This window comes from Stomoxys calcitrans, chromosome 4, assembly GCF_963082655.1.
Source record: "Stomoxys calcitrans chromosome 4, idStoCalc2.1, whole genome shotgun sequence".
Taxonomy (NCBI): domain Eukaryota; kingdom Metazoa; phylum Arthropoda; class Insecta; order Diptera; family Muscidae; genus Stomoxys; species Stomoxys calcitrans.
In genome coordinates this window covers 183,383,241-183,410,366 of record NC_081555.1, presented here as the reverse complement: position 1 = coordinate 183,410,366, position 27,126 = coordinate 183,383,241, and the positions used below count along the sequence as shown (strand labels likewise).

The window sequence follows — 27,126 nt, the reverse complement described above, 5'->3', positions numbered from 1 at the left end:
TTTCATGTGGAGCTGGCGATCCTCTTCAAGCTCATGAAAGCTAAGTAAGCTCGTTTCGATCCAAAGAACCAATCGCCGCGTGAACATGCTGGCCATTGGTTATTTAAATGCGCCAATAACTCGCCTTGTCATATCGAGCATTATAGGCACTCTGTATTTGTGCAAGAGCCAGTGCTACCCGGACTTTCATTGAGACTCTCCGCTCTAAACCGCTGATTGTCCGCTACTGCCATAGCAGCTACTCCGTATGACGCATTCCACTATCCGCAACCTGTAGACGCGCCCGGTAGCTCGCATGACATCAATGAACACCACAGAGATTGGACCTCAATGTTCCAGCCAGTGTTGTGCTCACATCTATCTCGCGCCGGGCAGTGTCGTTGCCGCCGCGTCACCAAAGAGAAATATGACACACAGTTTATTATACCCTCCACTATAGGATGGGGGTATACTAATTTCGTCATTCTGTTTGTAACACCTCGAAATATGCGTCTGAGACCCCATAAAGTATATATATTATTGATCGTCATGTTATTTTAAGTCGATCTAGCCATGTCCGTCCGTCTGTCTGTCGAAAGCACGCTGACTTTCGAAGGAGTAAAGCTAGCCGCTTGAAATTTTGCGCAAATACTTTTTTTTTAGTGTAGGTCGGTTGGGATTGTAAATGAGCCAAATCGGTCCATGTTTTGATATAGCTGCGCTATAAACCGATCTTGGGTCTTGACTTCTTGAGCCTCTAGAAAGCGCAATTCTCATCCGATTTGGCTGAAAGTTTGCACGACGTGTTTTGTTATGACTTCCAATAACTGCGCTAAGTTTGGCGCAAATCGGCATATAACCTGATATAGCTGTCATATAAACCGATCTGGGATCTTGACTTCTTGAGCCTCTAGAGGGCGCAAATTCATGCGATTTGGCAGAAATTTTGTACAACGGCTTCTCTCATGACCTTCAACATACGTGTCTTTTATGGTCTGAATCGATCAATAGCTTGATACAGCTCCCATATAAACCTATCTCCCGATTTTGCTTCTTGAGCCCCCACAAGGCGCAATTCTTAGCCGATTGAACTGAAATATTACACAATGACTTCTACAATGTTCAGCATTCATTTATGGTCCGAATCGGACTATAACTTGATATAGCTCCAATAGCATAACAGTTCTTATTCAATATTCTTTGTTTGCCTAAAACAAAGAATATTGAATCGGCCGAACTTAGCACGCTCTTACTTTTTTTTTTTAATTTGTGATAGGGACTCCGACTTCTTTTCTTTAAGAACTTTTTCTCTTAAAGATAGAAGTTGGAAATTTTAGGAGACCAATGTGTCCTTTACTGATTTATTTTAAAATATAATACGGCCTACATGTCCGTTAGGGCGTCTGACCTTTGGCCCGAAATTTTGACACAAAAATTCATACTCTAATTCAATTGTAGGGCTTCTTAAAGTTCATATTGTATTGATGGGCTACAGTCTATTTGGACTTTTATCAACTTTTATCTGGGCTTGGGCTTTTATCGATTTTGATCGGCTTTTATTCGCTTAAACCACTTCACCCATCTCTACGATCTAGGATTTTATTTTCAATTGTGGTAAGAGAGAGGGCCCCGTTCCCTTTAGATATGCAAAAAATATTTACCACAGTTTAACCATCTGCATAAATAATAGCAAAAGGCCCAGCTAGTTTTACGTCTATAGGGAACATGAAAATAAACAGGCATACAAGATTGACTTGTATACATCAGATAAGATTTGCAATACTAATGGAACACTGCCGTTTGTGGTTTTTGACTGCTGATTTAATCAAGTCAAAACGGTTAATCATTTTATTTAAAAAAAATCGTTAGCTAATGCAAGCATTTATGATCGCAATAAGTACGTTCATTATCGCTATATACGTTAAGAAAGCGATATTGTTCCCAGGAAATTATCTTAGAGACCAATTATATTGAGGCTTTTTTTTTAATAAATTCATATAATTAACTTTTAGCAAATGTAACTAAATATTCCTTTATAGAGAAATTTTGGTTCAAAATAATAAAATTTTTATTATAAAGCAAATTTATAATGTTATCTCGTATACATAATAATATTTAAACAGTGTTCCGACAAAAATAAAAAGGTTTAATATTCAAGTTTATTTAATGCTTTGTAGACCTAAGTTTCGTAAATAAAAATTACCATTTTATTTTATTGGTCCCAACATTTCGTTTAATTCAAGTTCCCGCCCGCTTCGCTGCTCCCTCTTAAATCTCTATTATCTGTTAAGGGTAGGGACGCTTCGCCTTGAATGCGGATATCGAATTCGTGCCATTATAGCCTATGACGCTGAACGCGTTCGGACAAAGCAATGTTTATCCCCTCTTAATGTTGGCGACATTTGCAAGATGTAGCCTATTATATAGCCTATGTTTCCTTCCAGACAAACGTACACAATCTACGAAAATTTAAAAAAAATCTGCCAAGTATCATAATTGGTCTAATGGCGTTTTTGAGGGGTGGCGTGATCCCCTATACTTCGATCTGATTTTGTATGCCAGGTTCGAAATCGTATACCTTTCATTTGAGCCCCATATTGAAATGAACGTCCAATATGTCTGTTTGGGGGAGTTTTGGGGTTGGGGCCAAAATAGCAATGGTAGGTAAGGCTCAAATTTTAATACCATATTCGTATTCTACTCTCCAATACTTTTCAATTGATACCTATATTGTCCCAATCGGTCCACTTTTGATTTTGGGTTGTGTTTTTGGCATAATGGGGAGGGTCCGTCCCCCTTCCGATACCGAAAAATTATATAGCCTATGTTTCCTTCCAGACCAACCAACTACACAATATGCGAAAATTTCGAGAAAATCGGTTATGCCGTTTTTCAGTCTATATACCGAAAAATTATATAGCCTATGTTTCCTTCCAGACCAACCTACACAATATGCGGAAATTTCGAGAAAATCGGTTATGCCGTTTTTCAGTCTGTACGGAACAAATGAACCGAGTCCCATATATCCGTGATTGGCTAAAATGCCCATTTTGAGCGTTTTTGTGGGGGTGGGGTGACCCCCTATACTTCGACATGAATTTGTATGCCGGATTCGTTATCTACTTCCGCATACTTTTCATTTGATACCCATATTGTCCTTATCGGTCCACTTTTGATTTTGGGTAGTGTTTTTGGGGTAACGGTGGAGGGTTCGCCCCCTTCCCTTATCAAAAAAATTAAAAAGCCTATTCCAACTTCCAGACCATATTTGTAATCTACTCCCGAGTACCTTTCATTTGAGCCCCATATTATCATGATCGTCAAATAAACCTATTTTAAGGGGTTTTTGGGGCTGAAATTTCTAGGTAATCGGTTCAGCCGTTTTTGAGTCTGTATGGAGCAAACAAACAAACACAAATTGAATTTTATATATAAGATATTACAGTTCTTTATATAGCAAGTTTGTTATATATGACTAAAACACTACAAAATTGAAGTTTTCTTAAAAATAAATCAGGAATTAAATACTACTCAAAAATAGTTAATCTCATAAATTTAACTTATATTACCAAAAATAATTTATAGTACATATAATAAAAGTTAACATTAATACTTCCCTTAAAAATTAAATCAGGAATTAAATACTACTCAAAAGCAGTTATTATTCAATATTAAAAAACATTATCAATAATAATTAATAATAAAAACAATAAGAAGTTAAAATTACTTCAACATTTAAAATTTTATAAAAAAAAATTTTAAAAATAAACTTCTGAATTTACAAAATTTTACAATAATAATTTATCAGTTTAACTCGCTTAACAAAAACTCATTTAAAGATGAAAACAATTGTATAGAAGTCTTTTCTCATATTTATAAATGTAATAAGAAAATTATAAGATCCATTAAATTACTACGCTTGACTAAAGAACTTGTATAGCTCAGTACGAAATGTATATACGGAAAAGTTGAAATGTCTTAGGTTCAGAGGCAAAGAATTAAAAAGCCGAGCCACTCTGACGTGAAAAGATCGTTCTAATGAAGGGGTAAGTGCAGGTATTCTAAGCTGCGGGTTCTCACAGATGTTCAAAAAGTGAACAGCTCAACTAAAAATTCAGGGTGCCGATTTTTGTATATTTTGCAAAAAAAAAAAAAAAATAGCAAACAACGAATACTTAGCAAATCATTAAAGGAGCAACCCCAAAAATCTAGAACATAGGGGGTTATATGTTGGCGAACACCAACATGAAACACAAATCTTACTGCTGTGTGTTAAACACGAGACGCAGCTTCCTTATAACTGACCCGACAGTACCACAACAAATCTCAGCACAATATAAAATTGAGGGCATAACAAGGGCATTTACTAATGCCTTCCTCATTGGCAATGAAAGGCTAAGCTCCATATTATAAAGCTTACGCAAAGTGTAATTAACTTTAGAAATAACACAATTAATATTAACGTCATACCTCAGGTCATGATCTAAGATCATTCCCAGACAATTGAGACTGTTTACGTACTCAATAACAACATTATTTATGCAGACAACTACAGGCGAACTATTTCTTCCATAGCACATTGCTTTTATCTTTCTGGTCTTTACAGATAGATTGCTAACCCGCAACCACTCCATTAATATAGAGATACTGCATGAGCTATTACCTTGCAAAACTTCTGGAATTTCAGAAGAACTTTTCAATAAAATTTGGACTTCATCAGCAAAAGCAAATGGTAAACAGTTAGGACTTTCAAAAGCAACAAACAAATCATTCATATACATTATAAATAGTAACGGACCAAGTACTGAACCCTGCGGCACCCCACTTTTTACCGCCAACAAATTCGAAAATCTATTATTGCAACTCACATATTGAAACCTATCAGACAGATAAGATTTCAACAAAAAAACACGCAGACTTAGAAAAACCAAAACAAAAGTGCAATTTGCCTACTAATATTCCATGGTCAAGTCTGTCAAAGGTCTTTTCTATATCAACGGACAGCACAACACACTTGTCATGACTACTGATTGTCCTTTGATTATTATCAGTTAAACCTAAAAGGGCAGACGTCGTGGAGCGACCACTTCTAAACCCTGACTGGCAGTCATGTAATAATAATCCCCTCAAAATATGCTCATTTATTTGAGTCTTCATAATATGTTTCATCATTTTCGATAATATGGGCATTGTAGAAATGTCAGTGGCACCATTCTTCCTTATGGGTATAACTTTATCACGCTTCCACGCAGCTGGAAATATTGATGTTGTGAATATGTTGTTAACAAGGTAAGAGGCAAAATCATTTATAAAAGGAAAAACAATCTTCAAGAAATTTAACTGTAATCCATCAGATCCAACAGCTCGCGATTAATTTTACGAAAACGCATCAATTAATTCAATTCTTGATACTGCGCGAAATGAAAAACCCTCATCAGTATTAGGAAGAGTAGGAAAAGTCTGGCTTCGCGATAACTGATATGACAAAAATGTCCTGTGCAAATCATCCACGCTCGCATCAACAATGTCATTGTTTTTCCCAATCCCATACTTATCCAGAATCTGCCACATTTCCTTAGGTGTCTTGCCATCAAATAGTTTTGAATGCGCTATTGACTTAGCCTTCCTAATAATACGCTTAGTTTTATTGCGGCATCTGCAATAAACTTTCCAGTTCACAGTAGAACGATCGCGTTGATAAGTCCGCCAAGCTATATCCCTTAGAGAAATATTATATCGGATTTCATGCCCTTCAAACCAAGCATCTTTTCTAGTATAAGAACACCTCTTTCTGCGAACAGGAAAGATCAACGAATTTCAGCCAATTTATCATAAAGCAGACTTTTTTGTTCATCAACATCAGAAGTCCTGCATTGGTCGGAAAAATCACATGAAGACACATATTCTTCGACAACAGCAGCACTTATATAGCACCAAAATCAATGTATTCATATATTTAAGCTACTTTCACACACTCAACATTTAACAAAATTTTTTGATATCTGAAGGGGGCGGATCTTCCCCCTTACCCCAATTTTCAGAAATGCCAGGTTTCGGTGATGGGTGGTGCGATTTAAGCGAAATTTTGTGTGCTCTCTTATAATAACCTAAAAACAAAAATTTCGGACGAGGTACCTAGCACTCCTAAATCGGACATATGTACCAACCATGGCAGTATGGTACTGAAATTAAAGGCATTTGCGAGTAGAATACGAATCTGACCTCCAAATGTGTGACTAAGTTTCTGGGCGTCCACCCCCTTCCCCACCACGAATTTGATATCAACATTCGGGTCCGACTGCCGAAGGGACGTCCCTCCACCATAAAAACCCCCAAATAGGACGTATTTGCTTACCATGACAATTTGGAACTTAAAGGGAGTGGATCTCGATATAGATAGTTTTTGCAGCATATACCCCAAATCGGACATATTTACCGACCACGTTAAAGTGGGGCTTAAATGAAAGGTGTTGGCGAGAAGAGTACGAAATTGATACTCACTTTCGGGACCGATTTTCTGGGGGTCATCCCTTCCCCCAAAACACCCCACAAACAGCAATTATTTACTGGGAGTAGAATTGGAATCTGATATCCAAATGTAGGACCATGTATTTGGGGCAACGCCCCTTTCCCAAATCAACCCCCAAAAAAGTAAAAACGTTGAGGCCAAGTGTTTGAGGATGCCTCATACCATAAACTCTATTTAAACCAATAGCAATATAGGGTTTAAATAAATGGTATTTGTGAGAAGTGCACGATGCTGACATTTTTTCAGGGCCAACTGGCCAAATGTCCCACTAAATGGGGCATCATGACAATATCGGGCTGAAATAAAGACTTTAAGGAATGGAGTATATCTAACACCCAAACGTTAATGACCCTAAACCCTCCGAGCGAATTCATAGACCAATAAAGATCATATAGGATTCAGATGTAAGTCAAGCGATACACATATACTATTTTCGTAGCATGGTATTTCACTAAAAGCTTTTTAATTGTCGAAAATAAATACTCAAAGGATAATTTTGTTCCATATAAGGTTAAAGAAGGCGCAGCGGAGCGAGCCTGGTTCAGCTAGTATAGTACAATAATTAATTTACAAAGAAATGTCTGCACCTTGACATATTTTGAGCTATACCTTGGTACTATAAACCGAATTTTTGAAAATTTTAGCGTTTGGAATGGTCCTAACATATACTATACTATTTACGGCCAAAGTCAGGTGCCATATAATTCCTCAAAAGTCCCACTAAATAGCGAAAACGGATGTGGGTTGTTTCATAGATATTAGGGCGCAAATAAGCATGATATCTGAACATTAGTTATGCGTATTGGCTAGATGAATATGCGATTCAGCAACGTAGAAAGGGTCACATAAAGCAATTTGGTATCATGAGCATTTTTAACTGGTTGTTTGTTTAATTAACGATGAGTACGTAAATTTACTTGATTGACTGCATATACAAATAAGGTCCAATCCCATGGCAGCCGGTTGTTCACACCGGATCGACCCGATGATGTCCTTCATCGGTAAGGGTTGCAACCTCAGACACTGCTACAACGATGACGACAAACAGGGTCCGATTTAGATAATAGACGGTAAGGATATCGACAGGTCAAATTGAAATTGCCTAGGTTTTATATGTATTAAGTTTGCAACTATAACCCACATATGTTTGCGAGAAGAGTAGCAGTGTCATGTGGGTTATGTTTCATTGACATGCATATTTGTCTAGAAACTGATATGAAAGTTGAACAAATAATACCTGCATTCAGATTCAAAGGGAAACTCTAACGAAGCAGCTCTCAGCAATGGCACATTATGTCATTTGAATGCAATTCATTTCGAATCGAACGAAACTCTGATAAGAAAATGTTTCTTGTACTAGATACTTGTACATACATAGTGTTCGTTTTATTTCAGTCCTTATACGAATAACAATTACGGTGGCACTGTTGCATGTTGTTAGTACTTCATATATATTGTAGTTGTTCATATTGGCAGTTTTCTGGCCGAATGCCGATCGCCGGTCACTGACAACCGACAACCGACTACCAAAAGTGGTAATTAGGCAATTCGTCTAATTTGGTAGCTAACATCATTAGCTTGGTCATAATAATATACACAAGATTCAATAATAGAAAAAAAGCGTGGTGTCTTTGGCCAGTCGGCAGCGCTATCACCAGCGCCAGCACGAGCACCAACACTAAGCCAACCATAAAGCTCAGCATTGGCAATGGTATCGCTCTATAGAGCTATGATGACAACTATAATGTAGTGGACAACGACACCAATGACTGGAGCGGTGTTTCGGTGTTTCGCTTCGTTTCTTCCAACTTTCTAACCTTCTTCTCTTCTTCGGGCGAGTATTGTCTCTTTATTTGAATAGTTGTTTTCTTTTGGGGGCTATTTGTTTTTTGTTGCTTTTCGCTGGTTTGTATTGGCAGATGATGTTTACAGTTTGTTTTATTGGAGTTTCCGTATACAAATTGCCCCCACCACCACCATCGCCATGACCACCGCCACCAGCACCAAAATGAAAAAAAATGGCCAATCGTTTAGCCGTTAAAATAGAAAACGGTTCTCCCCGTTCCTTGCATTGTTGGTTGTCATGCTTTATGTTCTGTGCGATTTTTCTTTTGTTCAGTGGCAAGTTCTGACATGCAAATTTGTTCATGCGTTGAATGGCAAAAAACAAATATCGTGACCCATAATGGTCTGTGTCATAAAAACCAACCAAAGACACACACTGTGCGTGGCCCCATCTAGCCAGCTGTAGTGGCGGTAGCAATCAGCACCGCAAACAGCATTCCAGAGCCGAAATGGGAATAATGTGTCTCTTCGGCTTTAAAGTAATGAGCGAATGAGTGAGTGAATGAATGAGTAAGTTATTAATCAAAGAAACAAGTAATCGAAGAAATGATATAATCCAAATGGTTGGTCGGTCGGTCGGTCGGTCGGTAAGTCTCACTAGCTGGCTCTCTGTTAAAAAGGAAGGTGATAAAATAGTCATAAAATTACATTTAAAGTCATGTGTTGTTTTTTATTGTTTCCCCTCCCCCTACCCAATCAAGCGACATTTTCATAAGTCTCACCTTGATGTCATCGAACAGAGTTATCAATCTTATCAACACCAACACCACAACCAACCACTAACAATGCCATTACCATCACCTTTGCTATTGTGTTTTCTATTGTGAGCCATGAAGGCGACACGAACATCATAGGGTGGTAATGCTGCTCATGATCAGCAAGCGCGAATGCAATTACATGCCTAAATTGGATGTATTCTTTCCAATTACAAGAACATGTATCATCACCTCGCATACATCATCATGATTTTTATTTTGGGTATTTTTAACAACAAGTAGCACTGAGGGAGAAAGAGTTGTTTGATTTTCGAATCGATTGGAATGTGCACAGAATGGGAGGTTTGTGGTGGGTTCAGTAGGTGGCATGAAAAAATAAAATTGATAAGGAAAGAAACACCTTCGAATGTATTGGTTCTGATAAAAGCATATCTCTGGACATAAGTTCACACTCAAATTCTTCCGCTGTGCTTTTCCACCACCTATTGGCCCATTGACGATCAGTTGAGGTTTGCAATCCGTTGTGCTAGGAGGCCAAATCGTATTTGGACTATTGGTGATTGGTGAAAAGTGGAAAACTATTGAGAGATTATTAGTTTTATTATAAACAAAAAGGAAAATGGCCGATATTTTGGATTTGGAGCATCATCAGATGTTGGAGGAGTACAAACAAAACTTGGAGGAATTGCTGCCAACTGTACGCTTGTATTTTAACGTATTGCCAATTATTGATAGCAGTCAGTCATTTGATTGCCTCATCGAAAAGAATAATTTACAACTAGCGGAAAATAAAAACCTTGACGATATTTAGATTTTGTAGTGCGACGACTACAATTCCAATTTCAATGTCTTATCTTATCTGTGGTGGCTATGTGCAAATGAAGAATGGCTTCCTAGCTAGCTGATTAGGCAAAAGCTCATTGATTTTCGACGAATTGCGGTAAAGAGATTCTAGAAAACGTACATGATGAAATGGTAGTTTGGTTAGAGGGTCGAGGACAATTTCTTGGAATAGTTTGCCCCAATGCTCCTATGTCCAGCAATGTCGCATACACACAAGGGAGTGCACAGTGTAGGTTTGTTGTTTGTTACGTCCATGTCCAACTGTTAGACAGCAGGTGAAATGAATAATGTGAATAAAAGCGAGCGTAGGTTGTTTGCTTTAGTAAATTCAGAAACAGGTTTCTTCGATGCGATGATGAATAATTTCGAATGGCACTGTGTCACCCGCTAACCAATTGCGCTCCCCACCATTAAAAACTGTAAATAGATCGCTGTCCCGACCCCTCTGTCCATTGTTATCGTTTTGTTGTTGTGTTCGCCAAGTTAGATGAATGAAATTAAGAAGCAAAAAAGCCAGGCGAAGTGAATGACTATGACTCACTCACTCACTCATGGGTGAGAAGATATTGTAATAGATGACTAAACTTATCAATAATTTATTTATGCGCACCAAGAAGATTGGGTGTGATTCGTTTTGTTGAAAGGAACTACAATGACATTTTGTATGTGTGTTTGCTAATTGTACTCTTTCCTTGGGCTTGTTTTTCATTACAGATTGATGCCAACAAGGATGGCTTCATTGACTTAAGCGAGCTGAAGGCAGCTCTGGATCAAGTAGGCTTCAAATTGCCCGGCTACCAGGTGCGCGAGATGATTGATGAGTTCCAAAATAAGCAAAGAACATCGCATCAGGGAAAACTAAACTTGGAAGAGTTCGAGAATCTTTGTCTGGACCTGAAGTCGAAAGATGTGGCGAGTACATTCAAGACGGTTGTATCCAAGAAAGAGAATCTGGAAACGTTGGGTGGAATGTCGAGTATTTCATCTGAAGGCACCACACATTCTGTACGTCTAGAGGAGCAGTTGGCCTTCTCCGATTGGATCAATTCTAATTTAGGTCACGATCAGGACTTGAAACACCTGTTGCCCATCGATGCCGAGGGTAAGCGCTTGTACCAGTCCATAAAAGATGGCATTCTCTTGTGCAAAATCATCAATCACTCCTGTCCCGACACTATTGACGAAAGAGCCATTAATAAGAAAAATCTCACCGTCTACCGAGAGTTCGAGAATTTAACTTTGGCTCTGGTATCATCGCAAGCCATCGGTTGCAATATCGTGAACATCGATGCTCATGATTTGGCCAAGGGCAAGCCTCACTTAGTCTTAGGTTTGCTGTGGCAAATTATCCGCATTGGTCTTTTCAGTCACATCACCTTGGACAGTTGTCCTGGTTTGGCAGGACTTCTGTTCGATAATGAACGCCTGGAGGACTTGATGAAAATGTCTCCGGAGGCAATTTTGCTGCGTTGGGTGAACCACCATTTGGAACGAGCCGGCATATCTCGTCGCTGCACCAACTTCCAATCAGATATCGTGGACTCTGAAATCTATTCGCATTTGATTAAACAAATTGCCGGCAATGATGTCGATGTCAATATGGATGCTCTGCACGAAAAAGATCTGGTATCTCGTGCTGAAATAATGTTGCAACAAGCAGCCAAATTGAACTGTCGCAGCTTCTTGACACCACAGGACGTAGTCAATGGAGTCTACAAGTTAAATTTGGCTTTTGTTGCTAATCTCTTTAACAACCACCCAGGCCTGGACAAACCCGAACAAGTTGAAGGCCTTGAAGCCATAGAAGAAACCCGCGAAGAGAAAAGTACGTCAATGTTATGGCCACACGATGAGTAGCAGCCCAAACTAACGCATTGCTTTTTACATTTCAGCTTACCGCAACTGGATGAATTCCATGGGTGTTAGTCCGCACGTCAATTGGCTGTACTCGGACTTGGCTGATGGCTTGGTTATCTTCCAATTGTGTGACATAATCAAGCCTGGCATTGTAAACTGGAATAGAGTTCACAAACGGTTTACGCCCTTGCGCAAGTTTATGGAGAAATTGGAAAATTGTAACTATGCTGTCGAATTGGGTAAACAACTTAAATTTTCGCTGGTCGGCATTGCTGGTCAAGATTTAAATGATGGAAACGCCACTTTAACTCTAGGTAAGCAAAACAGTCATCGCAAGGGTTAAATTATTTTTTTATCAAAGCTTTTATGTTTTGTTCTCGATTTGTTCTATAAATACTCATAATTTAAGCCGATTTTTGTTTTGGGTTTTTACAGTTTTCCAACTTAAAAACAGAAACGGTTACACATCGTCATTAGTGCCAAAATATGCACCAATGCGTTGTGGAGAAATGGTCATTTGTTATTTTTAGAATCGTTTATATCCGGTAACTTCTGAAAAATCGTTAAAAAATTTATGTATATGATTGCTATCTATTAAGTCGCATTTTGCCTAGAAAAAAATTTCCATGGATCAATAAGAAAAGAGGTTTTATCAACTAAGCTGAGCTTTTTGGTCAATATGCTGTTTTTCAAATATATAACGTCTTGTAAATGGTCTAAAGTACCTGAGACATTTATATAGAATAAAATAAAACTAACCTCGAGGTGAGGTATTCAATGGGGTGCCAGCATTAAATTAAGGGACACCATATATTCTTGGACCCTTGTTGTTTCTGATTAAGGCAAATTGTTCTATTGATACGATCAGATGTACCGTGTTCTTACACAGAAAAAATAAAAATCGCTTTCAATCACAAAATTTATTGATCCAATTAATTTTTTAATTGAAACTGCTTCAATCACCAAAATTGTAATATCAATCACAGTTTTTGAAAAAGGTGATTGAAAAAATGTTCAATTCAAAAACTTGCATATTCAGTCAAAAAAATAAAATGAAAATTTTTGAAATTCCCAATTAATTTTTTAGATCAATTAAAAATTTAATTGAAAATATTTAAATGTTATATTAAAACTTTTGCGAAAAGTGCGCTGTATATGCGTGCCCTCGATTTCGATGCTACAGTGTTCGCATATGTAAAACTCCTCGAACACGAATATGAGGTTTATGTTTGGGTCTATGATCACTACATAGTAACAAAACACCTACAGGAGTTTTTCCAAAAATGGAATGGAAAACATTGTTTTCCGAATTATATATGAAGAGTAGCGAGGCTGTGAATTTATGAAAATAAATAAAAAAAAATTTGATCGATGCTAAAGAAGCTGGTAGCCGTTAAGGTAGTCGAAGGACTGGCCGTTATTGTTTAATTGAAAAATATTAAATTTCAATCACATTTTAAATATACAATTTTTTAAGGTTCAATTAAAAAAATGATTGAATCAATTAATTTTTTAATTGAAAATTTCAATCACGATCGTAATTGAAAAATGTTCGGATTCAATTAAAAAATGATTGAATCGAATAATTTTTTAATTGAAAATTTCCAAAATCGTAGTTGAAAGAAAATCATAAAATGATTAAACTAATTAATTTTTTGATTGAAAATTTCAAAAATTTCATTCAAGATCGTAATTGAAAAAAAATCAAAAAAATTATTGAGCCGATAAATTTTTTAATTAAAAATTTTAATCACGTCGTAATTGAAAAAAAGTTTAAATTTAATTAAAAAAAAAGATTGAATAAATTAATTTTTTTAATTGAAAATTGCCAACTTTAAAAGCGCGATCGAAATTAAAAAAAAAATCCTGACTCTATTAAAAAATTATTGATTCAATTAATTTTTAAATTGATGTTTATTTTCAATTAAATAATTTATGGAAAACAATTTCAAGGTATTTTTGCTGTGTATGTATTTGCTAAAGGCTCTATTCCTCGGCATGTTGTTGTCATGGCATGTCACATTAAGCACATGTTGAGTTGTACATGTCGTGTGATACAAACGAAACTAACATATGAAAATCACCTTACAAAATAGCACATGTAATTTTTTTCAATTAGAGCGTGCTCTATTCCTTCTGACAGGAGCTTGAAGAAATCAGCTGTTTTTGTTGTCTGTCAAATGAAAGCAACCCCAAATGAAATTGTTTTCACAAATTTATGAATTAACCAGCCTTTTCACAACTTTAATAATAATTACGCAAAAAAAAATCAGATTTTGCTCAAATTTTTAGGTTATGTTGTACGAAAATAACATACAGGTGTGATTTCATAAAGGAAATCAATTTTGACAAACATTTTCAATTATATGTGAATACAAAAAGTGGCACGACATCTACATGCCGTGTAATAGCGCCTTAACGACGAATTATGCGTTGTCAATGGCTCCTAGCTGAGCAAGATCTAATAGACTCGCATTTAATCCTTTTAAGATAAGCCCTTTGACACTTGATACTATTGTCATCAATTTGAAGGCGCGTGTTCTAATGTGTTCATTCGACGGCATCAGCAAAAAGGGAGGCAGAGGATACGTCTCTGAATCATCAGCAGAGGATACGTTCATTCATCATCATATGAATGAATTATACAACAAATAAAGTTAATGTTAAAAAAAACGTAGAGAGACTTGTCTCGCACATCAACAAAAGAGTTGATTAAATTGAGTCAAAAGTACTGAGCATAATGGAATGTATTAATGAAAATATAAAAAACTTTGATGAAAGAATCTTAGTGGCAGAATTAGAGTTAAGAAAATGAAAGAGCATGGAAGAAGAAATAAAATTATTGGAAACTCGGGTTGAAAGACAAGAAGATAATTTATCTGTAGCATAATGAATAATGTTTTTGATAGTATCTGTTGTACTCTAAATATTCCTATACCACTATGCAAGGCAATATACGGTCTGCAAGTAAAAAACAATAACAATTCAATGGATACGACAATTATAGTTCAAATGCTTACGCCATACTTAAAGAACTATTTTTTAAAAATGTTATCGCAATTTGGTGAAGGTGATTCGAACAACCCAATCCAAATCATTAATAATCTTACTGCAAATAATTACAAAACTCTTCAGGACACAATAAAACTGTGAAGAGAAAATGTGATTGCCTCTACTTTCTCATATCGTGGCCTTATTTATTATAAAAACTACATCCGATGGTTAAGCATTGTTAATAGAAAATCCGTCCCATCTAAAACAATTTTTTCGTAATAATCCTGTTAATATTTAAGTATTATGATATAATACATACAGATCATTCTATCAACAACCTATTTTGCGTTTATTTTTGTAGCTTGGCTTAGCATGGCTTATGATGCTCAGCCAATACAATATTGCAACTTTAGAAAAGTGAATTATAATACTCTAATGAGGAAATATTTGTCCATAAATTGGAATAAAATTGTCCAAATGATGTCAGTTGATGTTGTTGTAGCCACAGTTGTATGTAGAAGTGGCGAACCCCTGTCAACCTCTTATTGGCGAGCAAGTTCGTTCCGGTTTATACCACCGATCTCCGCGGGAATGTCATTACCATTGGTTATTTAAAAACGCGAATATCTCGCCTTGTCGTCTCGTGCACCATAGGCACTCAGTATTTAAGCAAGAGCCGGTGCCAGCCGGCCTCTCACTGAGACTCTCCGCGACTGCAGTTGCAGCTACTCCTTATGGAGTATTCCACTATTCGCAACTTCTGGACGCGCCCGGTAGTTCTCAGCAAAGATTCTTGTGATAACGAGGACAGCATACAGATTATAGCTCAAAGTTCTTGTCTGTGCGAAGCTCATAGTTATTTCATGCCGGGGGTGTTGATAAACAGTTAGAGTTCCTTGAAGAAAACGCGAAATGATGCAAATAAATTCCGACAACATACGTCACACAATAGAACATTACAAAACTTGTGGTTGAACCTTTCAATTCAAAATTAGATAAACAAATCTATACAGAAAGCTAAGATAATCCTCTATGTAAATAAATTTAGATGGGCTGCTGTTTCAACAAAGCAAAGGCGCAGTAGCCGAAGATCCAGATAAAATAAATTAAATATTTGTTAAGTCATCAGAAAATACTCTGATCCGTTAGATCCATCCCTGAAAAACTATGGATGAATAGTCTCCATTCTCTTTCTGCATTCGAATTTTCTTGTATTGAATAATGCGATGTCGCAAAGCGCTGTTTATCACTACATCCTATACATCCTAATTTGTAGCATTATATTAAATTTAATACTTCCATGCGTAACATATATTTTCAATACGATATTAGCAACGAGCCAATATTTTAAAAGTTCGAAATTTGCATATTCCCAATACGAAAATCAACAAATGAATATCGTCAAATTGCGATACGTCCTTACTTTTCGAAAGCGCTTAGACGTATAATCTCGCATCAAATAAATGAATATTTTTACGACCACCTTCTTTTATCGGATAGACAATCTGAGTTTCGACCTATACATAACTGTACAACTGCACTAATGGATGTAACTTAAAAATTTTTTGAATACTTCAATCGCGCTTGTATCAAACTACTTATGAGGTCGTATCCATTCTGTCGCAACTGAAGATAATATATCAAACCCTTTGGGAGGAAAATATCGTTTTCTTTTAATCCATGGGAGCTTAATTTTACAAATATACAAATTTATGAAGTTGATGTTCTTATAAACTTAAGCTTTCCCAAGTCACATTTAATTGGATGAAATTCCTAAAATTTCTAAAAAAAATCTAATTTTGTCCTTTTCTCGAGCCCTTTACAAGAAGTAATGCATTAATATCCCATACGTATCAAGATATAGCCCAAATGTCTAGGACAAAAATCCTTGGTACAATTCTAATCAGGACCCTAACTCTTAGGATGACCGCATCTTTGCAGCATCTGAAAAGTTTATTAGAATTTTGAGAACTCTGTATAAAACACACATGTACTCATCAAAACATATTCGATCGCTGTTTGGAAAATGTGATTCGAGAAGAAAAGCTCGCCTTGAAACGGCTAATAAAGCCATAATAAGGTACGTTTACGGCCTAAGGAGGTTCGATAGCTATTCACCATATTCAAAGAAAAAATTCTAAAAAATTAGATATTCAGTTGAAATTTTGCACAGACTCGTATTTCTTCTGTAAGCAGGTTAAGTTCTTAAATGGGTAACATTGGACTATATTTGGATATAGCTGCCATATAGACCGATCTGGCGATTTGGAGTCTTAAGACTATAACAGGCGCATTTAATACCCGATTTCACTGAAATTTGGCATAGTAAGTTGTATAAGGCCGGCCGAAGTCCGAACCAAAAATGGTCCGGATGGGAACATGCTTGGATATAGCTGCCATTTAGACCTATCTGACAATTTTGGGTCTCAGACCTACAACGGGCGTATTTAATATCCGATTACGCTGAAATTCGAAACGGTGAGTTGTATCAAGACTCCCAACATCTGTCCCGAATAAGGTCCAGATCGGGCTATTATTAGATATAGCTGCCAAAGAGACCGATCTTCAGCTTTAGGGTCTAAAGACCATCAAAAGCGCATTTATTCTCTGATTTTGCAGAAATTTGGAACAGTGAGCTGCTTTAAGACTCCCGATATCCAACTCAAATATGGTCCGGATCGGTCCATTATTAGATATAACTGTCCTATAGATCGATCATCCGAATTAGGGGTTAATCATATAAACGGTGCACTTCTTACCCGATTTTGCTGAAAATTCGAACTGTTGACTGTATAGAGCTTCTCGGCACCTAAACCAAATATTAAATTCGGATTATATTTGGATATTAACATGGATATAGTAGTGTTATAATAAATTTAAATAATAAATAAATACATCCTAGTGGTGGTATCAAAATTTCGGCACGGACGAATAAATGGCGGTTACACATCTCAAATATACCAAGTTGTATCCAATAAAAAACCGTCCAAACTGCCATAACAAAACTACCTAATGCATAAGTTATTTGAATTTCGATTTACGTCGCTTCAATTAAGACGTTAATCGGAATATTGCTGTATTCTGAAGATACCAGTAGAGCTGGCAAACTACCCATAATAGCAACATTCGATATTTTCGATAGTTTTAATAATAAATATCGATAGTATCGATACTATCGTTAATTTGCCAATAGTATATATAAAACGAAAATGAGAAGTAAGAATCAGGAGATCGATTTTTACAGAAGCAATACCAATGCACAGACCAAATAAAACCAAGGTTAATAAAGGCAGTTGGAAGTCATGAGAGAAATCGTTGTACAAAATGTTACTCTAAGCCGCAATGTATCTTAAGAGATACATTCAGTGTCGGAATGCTTATTTTTGTTTAGTTTTGCAAAACACTTAACATTAACACTCACACCTAAGCCATTAATCGGCTTGTTGTGCGCTCTTCAATCGATATTTAGTCAAAAAAAATTAAATATCGATAGTGTCATCGATATTTTGCCAGCTCTAGTTACCAGGCCTTTCAAAGCTCTGGCTGATTTTCATTTTCTTGTTCCTGTGCTATCACAAAGCACGCATAAGTAAACGGTTAAAATTTATCGTGTTTTTTTTTGACAAGCCATACACCGTTACGTTAAGTCATCCATTGACAATCGACGCATCACAGTAAATTCCAGTGGCTATTGTATTTTTTATTCATTTAATTTCAGCTTTGATTTGGCAATTAATGCGCGCCTACACACTATCTATTCTCTCACGGTTGGCCAACTCTGGTAACCCTATTGTGGAAAAGGAAATTGTCCAATGGGTTAACAGCAAACTGACAGAGGCTGGCAAGGAGTCTTCGTTAAAGAACTTTAACGATCCCGCAATAGCCGATGGCAAGATTGTCATTGATTTGATTGATTCCATTAAGGCCGGAAGCATTAACTATGATTTAGTTAGAACCGGTGGAACCGAAGAGGTATGCTGTTTTTTTTTTGCAACACAATACTTATGCGTTGCTCATGTGAATTGGGTTTTTTGTTTGTTTCAGGACAATTTGGCCAATGCCAAATATGCCATTTCAATGGCACGTAAAATTGGAGCGAGGGTCTATGCTCTCCCAGAAGATATCACAGAGGTGAAGCCTAAAATGGTGATGACAGTCTTTGCTTGCATGATGGCCTTAGATTACATACCCAACATGGACAGTGTGGAGAATCAGAACAACATAAATAACAGCAATTAAAACGAAGCCATGATGCCAAAAAGAAAAAAAGAAAAGAAACAAACCCAACCAACATCGAGAAGTTAACCACCATTATGAACACAGTAGTCTTTGAAATGAATTGAACCTGAGTGTATTGAAAAGAAGCTCCCAAAAATGCCACGGACCTATACTGAAGAAAACTGAAGATTTCCCACAGTGTATACTTTCTAATATATATGTATATGTTGATTATAGGTACGGTAATATATATTTGATACAAACAAGCAAAACCATATACACACATACACACACACAAAATCACGCCAATTAAGTAATTATGTATTTATATATATTTTTAGATTTATAATTTTGTACAAATGCAAAGCGTTGAATTTGAAACTTTTAAAATGCAATTCAGCGCCATTTGTAAGCTTGTTTTTATTCGACTTACGTTTTTTTTTTATATACACCTACATATAAATGATCTAAAAGTAAATCTTGTATTTTGTTGAATTTCGATTGAAGAAGAAGAAAATTTTGTTTTAACAACAATAACAACCTTATTTTATAAATAAAGGTTAAGCATACAAAATAACTTGAGTGAGTGTACAATATACATATATATATACATACATATAATGATAAAGCAAAACAAAACAAATCAACAACGAGCATGTCATGCCAGAAGTAAGGAGAAGAGGTGTATTTTTCTACGACTATTTTCAAATTGGACAAAAATCGCTCTCTGTTCGGTTAACGAGCGGAATTCAGTTCCTTAAGATCACCACACAAAGTACAGATCAATCGATGGAAGTTGTTGTTTAGCACAAAAACAAGCAACAGAATTTTTACGCACATTACAAATAAATTCAAAATCAAGTGTTAAAGTACCGATGCCTTAGTGCCATTGAGTGAATCTTATGAAGACGAAGTAGATGAGAACCGTAGTGAAGGACAATTCATTTTATTTTTATACGCGAAACAAAGAAGATTAGCTTACAACAAAGTGTGTGTAATGTGCAATACAAAACCAACTACCTAAATTATCATAAACGAATTTTTGTCTTATGCCTAAGTTTAACCATCCCCCGTGACCGTGACCGTGACATGATACGAGTTGTAAAAATCAACACCTAATTTAAGTTTTATTTTTATTTTAATTTTACATAAGTCTACAAAGGTCATAAGAAATTCAAAATAAAGAAGAAATCATCAACCCAATAACTGCATACATACGTACGTACATACATATGTATCTATTCTGTATAAAAGACATAACTAATAAATACATAAAAGAGTATATATATTTGAAAAAAAAAAACACTACAGTTTGAAATGTCTTTAAATAATCTCAGTAGGGCTTTTGGCGCTTGTTGTTGTGGCTGGTGCCGCAGTCGGTGGAACTTTCTCGTAGGTATACAAGACTGTTCGTTTATATATGCGTTGCTCTGCATTTTTTCTATTGCCTGAATTATCTGGAGTTCCTTTGGACTCCATATCGGTATAGCATTGAACGGTTGTTTCGGACCTCTCGTTTTCGCAGTGGTAACACACTTTATTACGCATTGTCTTTCGCATGCATGTTGGAGAAGCTTCATCAACGGACGTTGACTTTTTCGGATATTGTTGGTGGGGCTTTGGGCGGTGTTCCATAGTTTCGGGCGAAAGTTCCCGATGTTGCCGATATCTATTTTCTATTTCATATGCAAACTTTTTTGGGGCAGATTCCTTATTGTAGGAGCAACTTTCAGAAGTTTCGCCATTCCGAACACATATGCGGCACATCTTATTATTTTTTACCATACTCTTACAGCCTTTGTTTGTCTTGCTGGAATGTTTTGTTTCTTCGATTTGCGGCTCGTCCACTTCTGCGGACCGAAATTGTTCCTCACCACTGTATTGTGTACTAGTGTCATGATGTTTTTCTGAGCTAGCACTTGCCGAGAGTGCAGCATCTTCAAAATATTTGCGAACGAATGTATCATAGGCCCTATCATAGTCATACGTAGATTCTGGCGACGTTGATTCGTCAACGTCATCAGTTCTTCTCGGGAATCGGGCTATATTTTTCGGTTCTCCTTTGCGTATATGGTTATTCGAAATCCTTATGCTTGTGCCTGGGGTCGGAAGAAAACTTTTTGAATTTTTCGTATCGTTTGATATTGGACTGTTGATGGTTGGTTGATGGTGGTAGTCCAAAACTAAAGAATCCAAAGCATGCAGAAGTTTGCCAGGTCTTGCATTTTTCCAATTAATGCCTTTTGTTGGGCTGTCCTGCTGTGGAGTTATTTGGGATACGACGGTACACAGAAATAAAACAGCGAATCCTTTTGCTGACACCATGTTCAGCAAGTGCTTTTACTTTCTGCTGCATGCCCTCATAGAAATGGGGCTTTTATAAACATCATTGATGCACTTTGAATTTAATGGAGCAAAACAATTTTAAACGAAGGCTGCAAACCGCAACCAATTACCGGAAATCTCATTAAGGGAATCATGAACTAGAAAATTGAAAAGTTGTCAGTTGTTTCACGTTTTGTTTACAACTATCGCAAAGTATTGTGGGTTTTTGGGATTTGGTTTCTTTGTGGAAATTGGCAGACGGCTCCTAACTTTACGTAATTAATATTGCGCAAAAACATTTATAGACATATGAAAATCTTCAAATTTCCCTCCTCAATTTTTGTCTATAGTCAATAACTTTCACAACGATTTTATTTTACAATTCAAAATTTTTTTCTCCAAAGGGAGTTGACCTTAATGACAATGTATACTTATTTTCGTCTAGCTTAACTACACAATAAATAAAATATATTTCACTGTGAAATGTTCATTCTACAAGTAAACTGAGGTGTCGCACTGCGGCATGCCTTTCGGACTCGCCAATAGAAAGGAGGTCCCTTATCATTGAGGAAAAATTTGAATCGTACAGTATTCATTGATATGGAAGAAGTTGGCCCCGGTTCTTTAATGGAATGTTCATGATCAAATTTGCATTTGCAAGTATTCACAAAGTTATGAGCAAAATTTCAAGGCCTTGGCAGGTCCGGGATTTTGATTTAATTTGTGTTTCGATTTTAATTTTGATGCATGCTTTGGATTGGTGACAAAACTTTAGAGTGAACAGTTCGGAGTGATGAGCAGTGTTGCCGTTCTTCGTAGGTTTCTACCAATATTGGTAGGTTTTTATTCTCTTGGTAGGTGTTTCCAACATATAAATACAAAGTTAATTACTGAAAAAATCGACAGGAATAACTCAAAATTTATTCACTTCTAGTCCTTTCTGTATATGCGTTAAGGGTGCAGAATAAAACCGTGGATGACGATGAGCAATATACTCTTACAAGTGGTTTCACTGCTTCAAATTTCAGGAAAAAGGGCAAATTCCGATATTGACTGACTGGCACGAGTGCACGTAAATGTTGGGTTAGAAATGCTGCTTTTTTGTTGAATGTATTCAATCGTAATACAGGGATATGTTACAGCTGCATTCAAATCTGTTCCATACTCAGATGTTCAGGAGGAGTTCAAGCAACTCACTGTAACGGCGAAAATTTATCGCATTTCTTGGCTCAACACTTAAATCGGGAGATCGCTTTAAACTATACGACTTTATGAAATGACGATTCCTTATCGGGAGATCGGTATGAAAGGTGCTATATTAAGCTATAGGCTATCTTTCAACTTTAGGCTTTAGAGTGATTTCAACAAACAGACGGACGGACATGCCTAGATCGTCTATATAACGACGATCTAGTACAGTTGCAAGAGGAATGGCAAACAAGGCGAACTTTTCAGTGATGGGTAGGTATAAAAATATATAAAGCATTTTTGGGCTAGTAGAACATTTGGAAGGTTTTGAACAGATATGGTGGAGAACTCAATAATTTGATCAAATTTGCAACTTTGAACAGATGTTTTGTAAAGGTCAGGTGTTTTATGAAAAGCAGACGAATGCTAACGGCAAAATGGATCAAATAGACAGAGGTAAGTAAAAAAATGAATATTGTTTATAGGTAATTGTTAAATTTGTTTCATTTTTATTTACTTTTGATGAAAATTCATGGCAGCAGCTAGTGTTTAGATACAGAAACCTCGAAACATGAAGTTGCAATTTTTCCTCAAGCCGGTTGTTTTACATTAGAGGGAAAGTGCAAAACTTGCGGAATTATTTGGAAAATCTTGAAAAATTAAAACATTGTATCCTTCCAGACAACAAGAAAAGAGATATTATCGGTTTTTAAGTGTTTTGATGGAATCACGGATGGAAAGCTACGATGAAACCAAGACTGTTCCTTTGAATTTGTTAAAGAGTGAAGATGCTGTGATGGGATTGAGTGGGTCTAGCTGGGCAGTTAAATAAGTGACGCACTGTGGAATTCGAAAAAATTAGTTCAAATTCCTTTGCCAATTGTGAACGGATACAGATATCTTCAATGATAACAAAGTGTCCGTAGCTGCCACATGAGCAAATAGAAAGCTCCCTTAGCCTCACATCAGTGGTCGTAGCAATTTATCTAGCCACAATATCCAAAAGCATTAGATGGTTAGTCCAAGGTATCTTTGTCAGCACAACAAGTGTACTTTTGTATTCTGTGATGGCATGTAAAGCAGTTGTAGTCCTATGCAGCCTTCGAAATGCATGCGAATTGAAAATGTCCAACGAAAGGAGCGGGAGGAATAGTCCCTCATGCGTCTTGGCTACTGATAAGAGAAGGGAGATCGATCTGTACGGCTGCCCATTTGCTGATATTCGTAGCTTCGTGCACGGTTGTTGTTGTTGGCTCCCTTTCTAGCCTTTTCACTCTCGGGTCAATAAATTGACGTTTATCTAAGGAAAATATCTCAAAACATCACCAGCATTTTTTATTAGCAAAAATTGTTTTCCAAGCTAGCAAATAAAAAACCAACCAAAACAAAAATCAGCTGTTTTTCTGCAAATTTTCAATGGAAGTGGTTCGCTTACTTTTACTTGCAATTTTTTTAAAGAGAGTAAAATGGCTCTTACTCTCCTGCAATTTTTTACTGGCTAATTTTTTACTGGAAAAGTACGTTGTTGAAGCAAATTGAATAACATTTATCAACTTAGACGGGTGTTACATGTCCTACGAATTTGTGCTTAGTTCATTTGTCCCCTATGTAACCCCATAGCCAATTTACTAAAAAAAAGGCCGATTTGGAATTTGGTATTTTTGTGAAAAAATTCGGTCAATATTTATTTTTATTTCTTAAGAAATTTTAACTTTCCTTGTCAAAAAATTGCAATTTTTCCCGTCAATTTTGAATAAATGACAGATAAATGAATGGGTAAAATGAACGATTGGGAATAATCAATATTGGGGGCCTCATTTATTTTATTATTAATAGTTATATTAAAAGTATATGACAAAATCCGCTGTAATAAAACGACAAAAAAAATATTTTTTTTTGGTTGATTCGTAACTCCTCCTAGGGAAAATGTGTACCCACGCCAATGCATTGCATATGGTAAGGAGGGAACTTTTGATTAATGTTATAGTTAATACAAAACTTACGCAATTGTGATTATTGATAGATAAGATTAGGTTATATAGATTTTTTAGGATTTTTAACTAAGTTGGCCGGAGTCGGATTTTTCAAGCCAAAGTAGCAGCCGGAGTCGGCGAGTTTGTTCAACTCTGAACTGCACTCTGATTCCGGATAAAATTTCCGACATCGGAATTCTGGTTTCAGTCAATGCATTGAATGATAGTAGATTTTCGTTTGAATCGTTTGTGTGTTCTTGTACGGTATCTACAGTTTGAATTACGTAGAAATACATGGCAAAGAACTTGACAAATGAGATTCGGCCCGGCCAGACTTAGCTTTTACACGCTTTTACTTGTTTTTTTTTTTTATTTGACGTTTTCTTGGTACCGAAAGAAGGAATAAATATAGCTCCCATATAAACCGATCTCCCGATCATACTTCTTGAGCCTTTAGAGAGTGCAATTCTTATCCGATTTGGCTGAAGTTTTGCAGACATTGTATCTATGACCTCTAACATACAGTTAATATCCTGATATAGCTCCCATATAAACCGATCTTCCGATTTTAGTTCTTGAACCTCTAGAGGTCGTATTTTTTATATGATTTTGCTGAAATTTTGCACAGTTACTGTATCTATTACATGTAAATTTAAACTGATCTCCCGATTTGAAAAGCTGTAGGACGCAATTCTTATCTGATTTGGTTGAAATTAATAATGAATAATGGCATCTGCCATGGTGTCCAACATCTAAGCCAAGTACGGCCCGATTCGGATCACAACTTGATATAGCTCCAATAGCATAGCAATTCTTATCCACTATCCTTTGTTGGCCCACAAAGAGATACCGGGCAAAGAACAACACAAATGTGATCCATGGTGGTTCGGCCGGCCGAACTTAGCACGCTTTTATTTATATATAACTAGCTGATACGGTACGCTCCGTTAGACCCTACACCAAGGTTTGCATTTATCAAATTCCTTGCACTGTTTCCTTTTGTAGGCAGTTTATTTGTAGCAGGGGATGCTTTTCTTTTGATGTACGAAACGCACAATATAATATAAGTCCATCAAGAGGTAATTACGTATGTTTTTGTGTTTATTTGTTTTGCTTGGAACATAATTTGTATGTATTTCAAATCCTTTGTTTCTTAATTAACACCCAATCCCATGTCACTAACAGAAAAGCATTTGAACAAATAAACGTAGCATAATAAACAAAAATACAATTTACAAGAAACTTACAATTAGCCTATAAAAATACTACGAAATAACTTTGGACGCATTAGGGTTGGGAATGTGATTTGCCATTTGTGGATATTTTGGTGTTTTTTGTCGCATGTTACGCATTTCTCTACGTTTCTCCCGGATGAGTTGCTTCGTCTGTTCATTATCCATTTCCTCCCAATCGCCGGCATCTTCATCAACCCAGTCTTCTAATTCAGCCTACATTTAGTGGAAGAAATAATTTTGAGTAGTTTAGAAAGAATCTACATCTACAAAAATACCTACATTCAGAGCTATGGGAACATCTGTTTTAGCTTCCAGTCGAGAAAAGTCTTGTTGATTCGATTGTGTATCGCTGGGCAAGTAGATCTTCTGTTGTGGCTTTATAACGGGAGTCAATTCCTATATGGACAATCAATTGAACAATTGGAATAAGGTCACATACATATTTTATTTCAATTCACATTAACGGCAACATATACCTTGAAAAAGTCTGGCTCGTTTGTTTCAGTTTGGGGAGTTGGGGGCTTTGCAATTTGCTGTCTATATTGTTCAATGTGTTCCTGCACAGAGCGAGGACTATCATCCCAAGAATTCCAATCCCGTTCTGGTGCCATCTGAAAAAATATGATCCAATGAAAGATGTAAATAAAAATGGACAGGAATTACTTACCGACGATGGTCTTTGCGCTATAGAAACGGGTAAGACTCCATAATTTGGTTGTACGACGACTACATTCATGGGCTCAGAATAACTAGGTTTTCTCTTCCTGGAAAAGCAGCATAGCGCCCTTCGGAATAATTGTAATACACTTAAAAGAAGGACTTTAATTTGTTGAAAAACCATGGGGAAAAAATCCAAAGAAATTGATAGCACGTCAGACTCGCTCTCACTCTCTCATTTGTGCAACCACAACCCCCTCACCCACACTTTCATTTTTGAACTCGCAACAACCAGGCGATAACTTAACAATCGATATGTGGAATCGGTTAATCGAATTTGGCGGCGGCATGGTACAATTAAAATCATGTATACAGTAGATCGCAATAGCACGTCCACTTTGAAATTTTATGATCTGGATTTAACTAAATCCAAAAACAAATCCCGTTCGTTACACTGCGTTTTTGGGGATTTAAGTGACATACACAAGCGTACATGTGTGAAGATGAATCCTGCAAAAATGGAAATTATTATTGGTCAATGTAAGCGTACTTCTAATCCACTTAATTTGAATAAATATCTAAAACCCATTTACTCTATGATGCAAGTAATTTGCATTTGTCAACAGGGATGTTTTTGATAGCGTTTTTGTGATCAGCACTTTTATTATGTTCAAGATGTGTATTGGGGTCAGCAATTTAATTGGTGAAACGATTTTTTTAAATTTTATAATTTTAATAATCTTAATCAAATAGGTAGATTTGCTAAC

General features: G+C 36.4%; 3 protein-coding genes across 4 annotated transcripts in view; 1 reads left to right on the top strand and 2 right to left on the bottom strand.

Moving 5' to 3' along the window:
• Positions 1 to 19,117, top strand: part of LOC106095892 (plastin-3) — a 30,738-nt gene extending 11,621 nt beyond the window's left edge. The window contains exons 1-5 of one of the 2 annotated variants that reach the window (XM_013263330.2): positions 9,576 to 9,766; positions 10,627 to 11,737; positions 11,805 to 12,083; positions 18,482 to 18,735; positions 18,808 to 19,117. In XM_013263330.2, coding sequence (XP_013118784.1) covers positions 9,689 to 9,766; positions 10,627 to 11,737; positions 11,805 to 12,083; positions 18,482 to 18,735; positions 18,808 to 19,002 — 1,917 coding nt within the window. In that variant the 5' untranslated portion in view covers positions 9,576 to 9,688 and the 3' untranslated portion in view covers positions 19,003 to 19,117. Of the gene's footprint in view, positions 1 to 9,575; positions 9,767 to 10,626; positions 11,738 to 11,804; positions 12,084 to 18,481; positions 18,736 to 18,807 lie in introns of those variants that run through there. The other variant, XM_059366776.1, reaches the window with a different exon arrangement.
• A 1,158-nt stretch (positions 19,118 to 20,275) lies between these two features.
• On the bottom strand, positions 20,276 to 21,731 carry LOC106095893 (uncharacterized). Its single transcript, XM_059366777.1, has one exon. It carries the CDS (start codon positions 21,304 to 21,306, stop codon positions 20,305 to 20,307), a length of 1,002 nt encoding a protein of 333 aa, XP_059222760.1. The 5' UTR covers positions 21,307 to 21,731; the 3' UTR covers positions 20,276 to 20,304.
• Positions 21,732 to 25,550: 3,819 nt separating this feature from the next.
• LOC106095867 (receptor-binding cancer antigen expressed on SiSo cells) lies at positions 25,551 to 26,609 on the bottom strand. The gene is made up of 4 exons (XM_013263273.2): positions 26,370 to 26,609; positions 26,179 to 26,313; positions 25,982 to 26,098; positions 25,551 to 25,915 (listed from the first exon to the last, which is right to left on the bottom strand). Exons 1-4 carry the CDS (start codon positions 26,541 to 26,543, stop codon positions 25,733 to 25,735), a joined length of 609 nt encoding a protein of 202 aa, XP_013118727.1. The 5' UTR covers positions 26,544 to 26,609; the 3' UTR covers positions 25,551 to 25,732.
• Positions 26,610 to 27,126: the final 517 nt, after the last annotated feature.